Source organism: Tursiops truncatus, chromosome 1, assembly GCF_011762595.2.
Source record: "Tursiops truncatus isolate mTurTru1 chromosome 1, mTurTru1.mat.Y, whole genome shotgun sequence".
Lineage (NCBI taxonomy): Eukaryota > Metazoa > Chordata > Mammalia > Artiodactyla > Delphinidae > Tursiops > Tursiops truncatus.
In genome coordinates, this window is record NC_047034.1 from 69,976,939 (window position 1) to 69,989,688 (window position 12,750).

The window sequence follows — 12,750 nt, forward strand, 5'->3', positions numbered from 1 at the left end:
TTGTCCCACCCCTGTTCCCGTCAGGATTGGGGAATATCAAAGAAAAGTGGGAATTGAAACTGAGCAAGACCCTGCAGGACGCTCCTGGGTGCAGAAGCATTTCTGTGTCCCTCATTTCTTATGTGTGGAAAAAAGCTTTAGTCTCCTAGGTCTTCCCTGAGTTCCAAAGAGCAGACTCAAGCAGTTACCAATTAGGGAAGTGAGAGGATGCAGAAACAAAGGAAAAGCAGTTAAGAAACAATAGTTCAGTGATAGACAGAGTCCTAGTTCCTCCTCGAGGGGCACACCTAACAATTTGACACACATCTTTGAGTTGTTCTGTGGGAACGAAGATGCCCACCCAGGTGGAGGATGGTGACTACATGCTGACCACAAGTCCATAGACCCCAGACTGGTTGGAACCGGAAGGCTGATGATTAAGATTCCCAAAACACGACTCTGTTATCTCACCACCAACCAAAAAGAAAAAAAAGTCACATTCCCTGCAACAGTCATCCGAAAATGCTGCCTTTCAAAACCTTACACCTTGGCCAGTCAGTAAGATGAATCCGAGAAACGTCTCCCATCTTCTTGGTCAGTGTCCTCTTAATCCATAAACCTTTCTCTGCCCCAAACTCCAATGTTTCAGTTTGTTTGGGCTCACTGTATGTAGGGCACATGAACTTGGGTTTGACAACAAGTATCGTGTGGTGCCCTGTACAGCTCACAGACTTGTCCCAAAGTACCTGCTGGCCTTGGGCTGGGCTCTGTGGATGCAGAGAGGAATACAATTCATCCCAAGCAGATACAAAGCACAGGAAACACCCCATCTAACACTACTTGGCCTAACAGAATTCACTTGGCCTCCATGTTTGCACTAACTTGCTTCTTCTCCTCTCTCTCTCTCTCTCTCTCTCTTTAACTCTGTTTGCTTCTGGAGTCCAACTATCATGCCATATTTTACCTATGCCAGTTCAACTTACCTGGCTGTAGCCTTGAGATTCACCTTGCACGGAGGCCTCTTACTCCCATCCAGGTTGGACGCCCCTTGAGCTACCTACAGGCTCTGGTCCAGGACACACTCCACGAACAGCAGCCCCCACTGTGTCCTGCCCGCCCCCCCTCTGTAGTAGCTCTGGGTTGTGCCCTACAACATTCTTGGAAATGGGTTGCATTATCTCTAAAGTATTTTTTTTCAGCTCTCTTACATCCCCAGCTCTGACTGTGTTCTGTGTCCCTTGTGTACAAAAAGGCTACTGTGGACCATCTTTAGTTTGCTGGGTTGTTAACTGGATGAGGGAAACAATAAACCCTTGTATTTCTTTAGTGATTTATAGCTTTCTAAAACATTATCTGAAAACAATTTTTTTCCCCCGGTTATCCTCAAACACTCCTGTGAAAAGAGTAAAGTAAAATCCTTGCAAATTCTACTAAACTCTGAGAATTTAGAATTTCTCAGCAGGATGGCCTCTGTGTGTGTGTACCGCTGCACTATCTGAAAACAATTTTTTTCCCCCAGTTATCCTCAAACACCCCTGTGAAAAGAGTAAAGTAAAATCTTTGCAAATTCTACTAAACTCTGAGAATTTAGAATTTCTCAGCAGGATGGCCTCTGTGTGTGTGTACCGCTGCACCATCTGTTTTTTCATTCTGTTTCACTTCAAGTTCAAAGGGTAGGTGACCTGGTAACTTTGCTTTTTACCCAAAGCACTGCATTTTAAATAAGTGAACTCAGTCCCGTTCATCCCCACACTCCCAAATCCTTCGGGATTTGGATCCCCGATTCATTCTCCCCCCCATTTCCCATCCCCGTAATCAGATTTGGCACAGAGCATTTGGATGTTGTGTTCCCAAAGCAGAGCCTCTGGCTGTTTATCCCTGAACTGCCATAATTGGCCTCAGGCTTCTGCAACAGACACAAACTGGTGAATAAAATGTGTTTGCCCCACAGCCTGGAGGTGACACAAATATATCGTCTCTGCCATCTCAATCCAAAAATCTATCTTTTCCTCCAACTTAGATCATTTCACCCCGAATCAGGCAAGCTTTTAAGTAAGCAGAGTTGCTCGTGCATTAAACAACACAAAACATGGTACTTTTTAAAACATTTATATTTATATATATAAAAAAATTAAATATATATAATATATAGTGTGCTTGAGACTAAAAATATAGTACATAATATTTAAAAAAAAAGGAAAATGAAAAAAGGCAGAATAGGAAAAAGTGTGAGGGACACACAGATACACATTGCTAAAAATCTACGATGGTTTGTCCTAACAAAAATAATATTTTTTTTTCCTCTTCTCTTAATTATCATCATGGATCCATTTATTATCAGGGTTTGGGTGGAGAAAATTGTACTGGAGCCAGAAGCGGTGGTTGTAATCCCAAGAACAGTGGGGTAGAAAAGGGGACCACAGGGAGCCCTGGGCCTCATTCTGGCGTAATTGGAGGCAGCAGCTGGATCTCCTGGGTCACTATTGCTAGCAAGATTGCGTCGAGAATTTGATTGTATTGGCAACTTGGCTGCTCTCTCCCCAGAATTAGGGGTACTCCCAGGGGGAAGCATCTGATGATCCCCAGAAGTGAACAGAAGAACCCATGGCCCACCAACACTTGCAAAGGCCAGTGGTTGGGGACAGCAAAAAGCCAGGATCAGGGGACAGGAGATTGGTAGGAATGAGTGATAGCTCTATGCAAACAGAGTTATTATTATCATTCTTGTTATTATTTTTAAGGGCAGGCTTGTACCAGAACCACCCAGTATGGCCTGTGACTTCTGCGCAGCAATTATTCCTCCAGGGACAGGGCCTGGAGCTCCCTCACAGTGATGCAAGAAAATGGGATTCTGCCCCGCCCCCCCCATCTCCCAGATTGAGGAGTCTGCCGAGCCACACATCTTTCCATCCTCTTCCAGCAGCACAGAAGTGGAAGGTCAGGACCCAGTTGATGAGTGAGGCCAGTGACTTACAGAAAGAGGCTGGCCTCCAGGAAAGGAGAGGCATCATGGGGGGATGAGGGGAGGCAGGGAGAAGGGGATGGGTTATTTAAATGCTAATTTTATAGCCTCTTCACAAAAATAAATGACTTTCCAATTACATCCCTTGGTCTGTGCACTTCAATGTTCTATTAGCACCTCCTTAGGGGTCAGAAGCTTCACTAACGCCTTCCAGGGGATTTCCTCGACATGCAGAAGGGCCCGTAGGGGCACAGAGTGGTGACCTGACTCAGGACACACAGCACTAAGTTGGCAGAGAAGCCAGGTTTCCGAGGCTGGGCTGCTTGGGCGTGCAGCAGTGGGGAGAGAACCACCCTCACGGCAGAGTGAGGCAGTGACGGAGCCAGTTCAGTGCAACTGGGCTCTTGGATTTAACGTGGTTTTCTCCAAACCCGAATGGCCCAACACCGCTATGTACATGGGTCAAGTACACTGAGAGACCATCTGATTCCATTTGAAGGAGCCCAGGATTTGTGGCTCCCGACAGAACGCCACCCGTTTAATGGGAGGGCACCAGGGCGAAAGAGACTCCAGGGCTCCATCCTGTAAATCAGAAAAGGCTGCCCTCAAAATGATAAGGGAAGCAGCACCTGCTGAGACAAGGAGAAGGTGCAGTGCCTGGAGACGGGGTGGGGATGGGGTGGAAATCAAACTGACCTCTTTCATCCCGTGCAGGACATCTGTGAGAGTATAGCGCTGCTCCCATCCCTGGCTGCTTTCCTTTCTGACTTATGGTGGATTTTGCCTCATGCATACTTTCAGGCTAGACTTGGAGGGATCTGGGATTTAGGATGCAAGCCGGGCCCTCCACAAGGAGACTGTGGGTCATCCAGAATCACAAGAACCTCTTCAAGATCCAGAACTTAAGTCAAAAGCTGCCGGACTCCCTCTTCACTCTACCAGCTGCCCTTCCGAACTGCTCCTGCAGAGAGGCCAGCTGTTCTCACGCCTTGCCCTCTGGCTCAAGGCACCTTAGCCTGCAGGCTTCCCCTTGCTCAGTTAAGTGAGGCTGGCTGTCTCCAGGCCGCGGGAGTGTTCCCGAGGACCGGGGTGGAGGGTGGCTGCTTTCATTTCTCCCTGCGGAGAAGGCTGCCTGAAACCTGGGTGCACAGCGAAGGATACTCACCATGCCCTGACCTAGCCAGAGACACCTTTGCAAAACCGTCAGGATTCTGAGTGGGGAGCAGCACAATGGCCAAAGGATAACCCCACATCAGTTTCACTGAGGTTTAGGATATGTTTTTTGTTGCTGTTTGGGATCAAGGGGTTTCTAGTGGAAATTCATTCACAACACTTCTGACAAGGTGATGAAGCCCATAGTGAAAGCTTCTTTCAAGATAGGAGAGACTTTCAATTCTCCCGTCCCTCCACTGCTCAGTCACCGTTCCCAAATCCTTGCTAGGGATGACAGGCCCTTCCACCTCACCAAATGAATGCAGCAAGAGCAGGATAATTTGAGGTTCGTGCAACTCTCCCCGCCTCATCTTAAAGACCAGAAAATAGGGGACAATGAACCTAAAGAGGTTAGGCCAAGGTCACTCAGTAAATGCCAGCTTCAGAACTGGGTCCCACGTCTCCTGGCCCCTTGCTCTTCCCACCGAAACTAAAATGGCAAAGGCAGTCAGGATCACCAAAGTGACCACATCAAGTCCTGAGGCACCATGCTGGGGGACTCCAGCCTCAGATGGCAACCCTCCATGCTCAAGGGCACCTGCCACTCCCCAGAAAAGCAATTCTACTGGCTTAACAGGTCGGTCCCGATTCAGATTCTGGTCAGACCAGAGCGCAACTTGCAGAGGGCAGAGATGGCCTTGGTCGCTGACGTCTCCCTGTGCCTCGCGTGGTGCTTGCTTGATACCCAGGTACTGTAACGTGTTAAGGAACAGAGAACAGGGAAGTGGCTCTGTATCTGGCTTCCAAAACCCATGGTTCCTGCAGTGTCAGCTGAGTTACCGAGTGACCTCAGGGCCTCCTCCTCTCCATCAACGGAATGGACCCAGCACTAAAACCAAGAAGGAGTAAACAAGCGAATGTGGCCAAACCCCTAACAAAAGTAAATGTCTTTTGGAATATTCCTGTTTAAAAAGCCACCATCTTTAGATTTTAACTGTTTAGATTACCCGTGGCTTCTGTGAAAATCATCAAAACATGCATGAATTTGCACAGGAACCTGCACCCTTAACAGACCTTGTCACTGAGCTCACAGAAAAGGAATCCGCAGGAAGGAGTCAGCTTCCAGGGGTGAGGGTGGAATAGCGCTGGGAGCCTGTGTGATGCCTCTGGAAGGGCCGGTCCTGGGGACTTGCCCCCGGTGAAGTGGAGGAGGATGCAGAGGCAGTTTGAGAGGCTGGAACTGGAACTACTTTCTTCCTGGGTATGAGCGGGTCCTTACCAGCCAAGGGATGGCGAGGAATGTCACCCCACAGAGCCGTCGGCAAAGGTGGCGATGGCCCGTGACTGATGGGCATGTAACTCATTAAAGCGAACATGACTAATGAACGGCGACCAAGAGAAAGGGCAAAGCGCATTCTGGGGATTGCAACAGAGGACCCGCCCGCTCAGGGCCCAGCCAGGGGAAGAGCAGAGCCTGCTTCTTGGGAAGGGGAGGCCGGGGCAGGGGAGTGAGTTCTCTTTGGAGCGCCGGTTCTCTTTGGTCAGGAGGTGGCGGCTGAGAATGTGGAATGCATGTGCAGGCGTGCGTGCACGTGTGTAGATGGAGGTGAGGGTGGGCGTGGGGGGCCACCTGGGCCGTGGCTGCCTGCAGCGCCCTTCCGCGTGACCTTACCAGGTCCGCCCTTCCTCTTACCAGGCCCCCTCACCCGTCTGTCCCCTAAACTCTGCAACACTTGGCAGCGAGTTTGCGCTCACAATACCGGCTCCCTGCGCAGCCACCCACCCAGGGCCGGTCAACCAAAGCTGGACACTCAAGGCACTGAAACTGGAAGAAGGAATCTGACTGGTCCAAGAAAAAAACAGACGCTTAACAAACCAAAACCCGTCTAAAGAGAACATCTCCCATGGCCCCGGGAAGGTGGCCTCTCTAACCAGCTGGTTGGCCCTAGGGTAGGACAGCAGAGCATGACAGCCAGGCCCCCTCCCTGTCCTATCAGGGCCCATCGGATGACAGGTCTCACCGCCTGAATGTTTAAAAATGGATTCAAAGTGCTTCGAGATTGAAAGAGTAATGGAAGGTGTTGGGAATCCGGTGAAGAACAGATGCCCCCTTTCCTTTCCACTGGGACTTGTATTTGGGCGGGGGACTCCCTACAGCTTTTTTGCTTTTTTTCTCCAAATGAGGTGTTTATTGTTTTTTGTTGTCTTTGAAAAAGAGCCTATAGCACTCCCACCCTCACCCCACCACTCCCCAGGCATGCTAGAGAGTTAAAGCCAGGAAGTGGGGCAGACTGGGGAGGGGAGGGGGCTTGGGGGGGGCTCACTCTAGCGTGGGTTCTGGAAACTGCTATATAGCACCCTGCTGTCTGGCTAGTGACTCAGGACATGGTTCCTGACCTTTCCTTCTCCATCACAACCCCCTGGCTTATCTGGCCGGCCCAGCACAGAAGAGAAGCAAAAGGGGGCAGCACTACGGGACATACCTGGATCCCTCTGCAGGCAGACAGACAGGTGTCCCCATGGGCGGCCAGGACGACTGGCACTTTACTGCCAGCTGAAGGAGGGCTAGATCTGAACTCGGCGCCAGGACTAAAATAAATCCAAGGTCCTCTCTGCAGTCCCAAGGTGGGAGAGATGCATCCAAGGTATGAACGCAGACGACAGACGGACTGGCCAGGCTATCCCGCTTCCGCCTATCTGTACCACAGCCACCCACCCCTACACTTCATGCCCCCTGGGCCAAAGCCTGTTCATCTCCACGTGACCCCCTGTCTACTCACGGGAGATCAGAGGGGTGGGATAGAAAGGGAATGCTAAAAAGTGCCCCCTCTGCTCTCCGCAACCTTCACTTTCCCCGTCCCCAGGCTGGGGCCAGGCGAGAGTGCAGGTCAGAAGAGACACATCCTCCCGAAGAAGAGGGAAGGGCAGGCCCAGGAGGCTGGGGCATGCACAGAGCACCATCCTTGGGACGGGATGTTTCCGGGAGACCTGCTCCCCGCCTGCCACGGTGGGAGGAGGAAGGCTGGTCCAGGACGGGAGCAACAACGAGCAATGCCCCTGAATATCAGGGAACAGCTGTGAGAGCCTTCTCCTCTGCCCCGCAGAGATGCCCCGGCCAGGCTCTAGCCCTACACGTGCGTCTGCATGCGCTGCTGGAATCTCTGGCCATAGTCCGAGTGCTGGGAGGTGTAGGAGAATCGCGTGGCAGTGGCGTACTTGCCAATGGGGTCATATGCCTCATACGGGGTCCGCTCCAGGCCGGACGGAGGGCCCTGGGGGTAGCCCAGTCGGTAGGTGGGGTACCCTGCTGCCCCGGGGAAGGGATGGGAATTGAACTTCTCATAGTTCTCGTAGGACAGCTGGCTGGTGGTGTCGGTGCCAGCTGGGGCAGCAGGACCTGGGGGTGTGGGCTCAGGGCCGTAGTCAGAGGCCGGGGCCCGGCTGTAGGTGTTGAGCTGGGCATAGCCGCTGGAGTGGGAGAGGCGGGAAGAGGGGCGGCCGTCGAAGCGGGCAGGGCCGGGGGCACGGTAGTCAGCATAGAGCACTGCCCTGGAAGACGGGCGGTCTTCGTGGGCACGCACATTGTAGTAGCCATTGGTGGGATCCTGGGGGGCAATGAGAGAAGAGGATGGAGAAGGGGAGTCTCTCTTGCGGGAAGGGTGTCGTCTCGTCATGGCCCTCTGGGACTCCTTCTCTGGCTCTGCCCTGGGTTCTCAGTCAATAGCTCCCCACCTCCTGTTTCCTCAATAACCTCCTGACCGCTCCTCCCCAAACCTGCCCTCACCTCCACCCTGCAGGCCCTCAGAGCCCCCGTTCCCAGCAGCCCCCGTGCGCGGGCCCCTCCCCGCTTTCCCACCTTCATCTCATACTCCTCCCGGGTGTCGATGGTGTCACAGCGCAGGTCCTGCTTCAGGTCCACGTCATCCTTGAAGGACTGCAGAGCAGCAAGAGTGGGGCATCAGGAGACGGACACCCTGCTCTTGTCCTCCCTTGCCTACCCTATCCCCACACCCAGAGGTCACCTATTAAGGAGAAGGGCCTGGGGTCGTGGGCAGCCTTGAACTCTGTGTCCTCTCCCAGCAGAGGCTCTGCGATGTGGTGGGAAGAGGCCAGAGACCTGGCTTCCAGCACCAATTTTGTCGCTAACATGCAATGCTTGGGTATGTCCCTGCCCCTTTCTGGGGCTCTTTCCTCATCTGAGCAATGAGGCAGTTGGGCCAGAAAACTTCTAGGGGTTTCCAATTCTGACACTCTGTAGGCGGAGACTGGGGTGAAGGAAGCCTGTGCAGGCCCCACCTGCCTGTCCTGTAATGGAGGGAAATTAGCCTGGGGAGCGTGGGCACGTGAATGTGGTCATGAATGTGCATGTGCACATATATGTATGTGTGTGAGCATATGGGGGAGGGAGCAGGGTCAAGGTAGGATGACTGAGGGAGGAGAGAGCGACAGTATTGGTGAGCTGGGCAGGAGCCGGTCCCAAGAGTGTGGGGAGAGCTGGGCCAGGGAGGAGGGACCCTTACGGAGTAGATGGCCTTCATGACACGGGTTGCCGTGGAGACGCTGGCAGCATCGTCCTCCCGGTCCGAATGCATGGTGAGTGGCTCCCGGTTCACTGTCTCCACCTTGATGTCCAGCTTTCTCAGGGTCACGTCTTTGCGACCTGGGACAGGAGGAGCAGCCTGGACGCTTTCTGCCAGCCTCTGCAGAGGCTGTTTCTGGACCCACCTGGCCTGGGGAGCGCCGCTGTCAACCCCCTCACCTCTCCCAGGCCCTGCCTGTTGGGGACCCCCAGGAGGGCCGCGGCCTGAGCAGGGCCCATACTCACTGCCTTTGCGGCGCCGGTAGAGGAAGAACACCAAGGCGATGAAGAAGAAGGTGAGCAGGGTGCCTGCGCCGATGGTGGCCCCGGCGATGATGCCCACAGGTAACACCTCTTCAGAGGAGGGAAGGAAGAGGGGGAGGGTGAGGATGGGGGCACACGGAGGAGCTGAGCTCAGTGCTGGCTGAAGGTGAGGACAGCCGAGCTCCGTGCGCCCCTGGATCGTGCCCAGGTTTTATGTTTCAGCTGAGCTGTGTTCAGTTAAAGTCAAGGTGGGATTTGAGAGGAAGTCGGCACTGTTTGGGTTTAGACCCGTGCTACAGCTTCATCAGAACTGGGATCAGCTTGACCCTGGCCTTGGTGGTCCATCTGGCCCTCTCTTGCAGCCCACCTGTCTGCGAGGCTGGTCTCTCCTTCCTGGGTTGGGCTCTTGTCTGAGATCAGCTGTCCCCACATTCTCCCATCTGCCATGTGTTCTGACCTCTTTCACTGCCTTCCCCACACACACCATTGTGACCGCTCCACCTGTACCTACCCTCCCAGGGCTCAAACGGTTCTGGTTGGTTCCCCCTGCTCCCCAGAGATGAGAAGGACCCAGGAATCCTGCCTCCAGCTTCTTCTCCCTTCCTGGCTGTCCTGGATGGATCAGACCCATGTAAGTCTCTTCTCCTCCAGAAAGCCTTCCCTGCAGAGTCCCGCCTCACTCTATTACTCTGTTCTTCTCCACCAACCCCTTGCTCTTGCTGGTGTCCTCAGCTAAGAAAGACTCGAGGGGACCTCCAGTTATTTTCCCCCATCTCCCATGTCAAATGGCTAGTTCTCATTAAAAAACAAAAGAGGAGCGGGGGAGCTCTTTCCTCATCAGAGTTGGGAGCTTCCAAAAACGTCAAAGGCGTGATGCCTCTTTCATCACACTAGAAGTGCCTTAAGGGAGGGAATATGTGTCTCCTACCAGACTAAGGATTCGTGAAGGGGTAGGGGAACCGAAGCTTCCTGGGCACCTATTCTATGCCAGGTACTTCATGAATATCTTCTCATTTAATCCTCACACCAACCCAGTGAGGTAGGGAGTGTGACTCCCTTTCACAGATCATTTCATTTTTCTCCATCTGAAGTCATTTGCTACCACTCTGTAAGTTCTCCACTGCACTGAAAGTTCCCGGAGGGCAAGGACTGTGTTCGTTCACATCTGTCCCTGCAGTTCCTAGAGGGGGTGGCTGGCACATAGCAGATGCTCAATAAATGTTTAAAAATGCGAGTGGGTTTTCCAACTGAGCACCAAGGCCAGGCTCTGGTGGGCAGGCCCAGGAGGGAGCTGTCTCTCTGAGCCGTGCCCCCAGAGGGAAGAGGGAGCAGAGTCCCCAGGCTGCCCTGCGCCCTGGCTACACAGCCAGCACTGCTGTCACCTCGCTCTTCCAGCTGGATGATGGCTGTGCCTGGGCCGAAGCTGTTCCAGGCTGTGCAGTTGTAGTGGGTCTGAAAGTCGGCCTCCATGACGTTGTTGATGGTGAGCGTGGACAGGACCCCGCTGCCTGAGTTGGTCCTCTCCACCGTGTAGCGTTCCAGGGTCCCCACCTCCAGGAAGTTCTCCTTCCATGCCCATGCCTGGGGTGGGGAGGGCAGCACAGGATGAGGAAGAGGGAGGCAGGTGGCAGAAACACCTGACCCACCCTCCAGGCATCCTCACATCCTCACCCCATGTGCTCTTAAGTCCAGCCCCACGCTTGCCCTAAAACAAGCCCACGTCGCACCTGCTGCCTCAAACCCTGGCATCAAACCTCCAGTCTAGGAGAAGCAGCGGCTCCCAAACATGCCTGCGACATGTGCTGGGACCATTCAAATACGCTCAGAGACACTCTTTAACATGCAGATTCCCGGGGCTTATCTCCTTCATTTGACTCTCCGGGGGAGAGGCCCAGGAATCTCTATTTTGTTGCTGCTGTCTTTGGTGGGGCAAGGGAGAGCAATTTTATTCGGAAAGCCAGCAGGCCAAGAAGACGGTCGACTACTGTCCCAGAGACCCACCTTCTCCAAGTTGGAATTCAGGCTTCTTTCATTGGGAATCTCTGTTTTTGTACCAACCCCAGCGGATCCAATGAAGCAACATGTGGGACCCCGGATGTGATAAAACAAATCCTGGGTGGAGAGCCAGGAACCCTGGGCTCTAGGCCTGACTCTCCCCTCGAGCCCTGTGGAGCCTCCCCTTCCCTCTCTGGGTCTCAGTTTCCTAGAAAAGGAGAGGACCAGGCTAGAGGCAGACAGTGCTCCAGCTCTCCTCCAGCTCCGATAGTCTGAGCTTCTAACCTAAACATAACTTAACCTTCAACCTCACCTTTAACCACTCCACAGCTGGCCCTACACAGCCCACTGGCTCTGGAGACTCATCCACAGACCCTTATAACGAGTGGGAATTGGCACCGGAGAGCTGTCTCTCCCAGGCTCTTCCATCCCCGACCCCCTAGCCGGGGCATCCCCCACTTTGTATCCCCCTCCCTCAGAGTGGAACCCGAGGGAGGGAGAGCCACTGAGAACTGGCTCGTTTCCAGGCATCAGTCCTCCTAGCTCTGCAAGGAAAGCCCCCCCGGGAGCCAAGCCGCCCGCTGCCCAGGTGGCCATGGTAATGAAGTGTCTCTGGGCAGCCGTGGAGTTAGCCAAATGGTCATTAAATGTGATGAGGGGTTTGACGGTTAATGGTCACGGGAGGAATTAATGGTTCATGGTGTGGGGGAGAGGGAGGGGGGGTGGAGAGTGGCATGGGGGCTGGTAGGAGGAGAAAGGCAGGAGAAGGGAGAGGAGGGGATGACAGGGTGGGACAGAACTGAGGGGGCAGGGCGGAGGGGCAGAAGGCAGAGGAGAGGGCAAGGAAGAGATCGGGAGGCTGAGGAAAGGGGAGGAGACGAGGGAGAGGAAAGAGCAGGCGTGAAAGCCCAGGGGAACCAGCAGCATATCCAGGGAGGCTCCACCAGGCCTTTCACACGTGTTGTCCCATCGCCTCTCATGGCAACCCTGTTTGGTAGGGATCACTGCCCCTATTTTACGGATGAGGAAACTGAGGTTCCCCATAACAAGTAACTGGCTCAGGGTCACACAACAAGTAAGAGAGGAGATGGCATTTGAACAGGAAGACGGACAGAGGGACAGAGTCAGAGGATGAGAAGCACAGGGCGCAGGAAAGGCCTGGGGAAAGTGGGAGGAGGCTGAGACAAGCAGGGAAGCAAACGGCTGCCGGCCCGGGGCCGGGCCCAGCACTCACAATGCGGTCTGGGGGTGGCGTGCTCCCGATGAAACACTCCACCTTGCCACCATCACCCCTGACGGCGTACTGTACGGCCTCGCTGGAGATAATGGGGGGCCCTGCAAGTAAGAAGACATGGTCAGGGCCAGCTGGGACCTCCAGTGCCTGCCTCCCCCTCACAGGCCCCCCGCCCCCCTCAGGCCACTCACCATTCACATAAAGTGGCACCTCCCGCTCGGCCACTCCGATCCGAGGCACGATGGCCCGGCAGGTGTAGGTGCCGGCATCGGCCTGGGTCACCGACTTCAGCAGCAGCTGGTTGCTGTTACTCAGGACCTGGGCAGAGAGAGCAGCCTCGGGTGGGGAGCCAGGAGGCCTGGGCCCCTAGATCCGTGCGGGCCCCCGCATTGGAGGCATTGGAAAGAAAGCAGGAAGGGCCACAAGTGAATTCCCAGAAGGGAAACAGGGTCCCGAGTCTATCTGGTCCATCCCCTGACTCTAAACAGGTTGGCATTTAGACACATCATCTCTATATAAGAGCGGGCAGAAGTGGGTGGAGGCTCAGGAGGGCAGGCGAGGCTGCCATCGATCTGTACAGAGGAT

General features: G+C 54.1%; 1 protein-coding gene across 6 annotated transcripts in view; it reads right to left on the reverse strand.

Moving 5' to 3' along the window:
* Positions 1 to 2,072: 2,072 nt before the first annotated feature.
* Positions 2,073 to 12,750, reverse strand: part of KIRREL1 (kirre like nephrin family adhesion molecule 1) — a 101,293-nt gene continuing 90,615 nt past the window's right edge. For 5 of the 6 annotated variants that reach the window (XM_033856845.2, XM_073805798.1, XM_033856836.2 and 2 more), the window contains 7 exons: positions 12,357 to 12,531; positions 12,166 to 12,266; positions 10,319 to 10,517; positions 8,919 to 9,026; positions 8,614 to 8,753; positions 7,950 to 8,027; positions 2,073 to 7,698 (listed from right to left, as the gene is read on the reverse strand). In XM_033856845.2, the coding sequence (XP_033712736.1) occupies positions 7,222 to 7,698; positions 7,950 to 8,027; positions 8,614 to 8,753; positions 8,919 to 9,026; positions 10,319 to 10,517; positions 12,166 to 12,266; positions 12,357 to 12,531 (1,278 nt within the window). In that variant the 3' untranslated portion in view covers positions 2,073 to 7,221. The remainder of the gene's footprint in view (positions 7,699 to 7,949; positions 8,028 to 8,613; positions 8,754 to 8,918; positions 9,027 to 10,318; positions 10,518 to 12,165; positions 12,267 to 12,356; positions 12,532 to 12,750) is intronic. The other variant, XM_033856840.2, reaches the window with a different exon arrangement.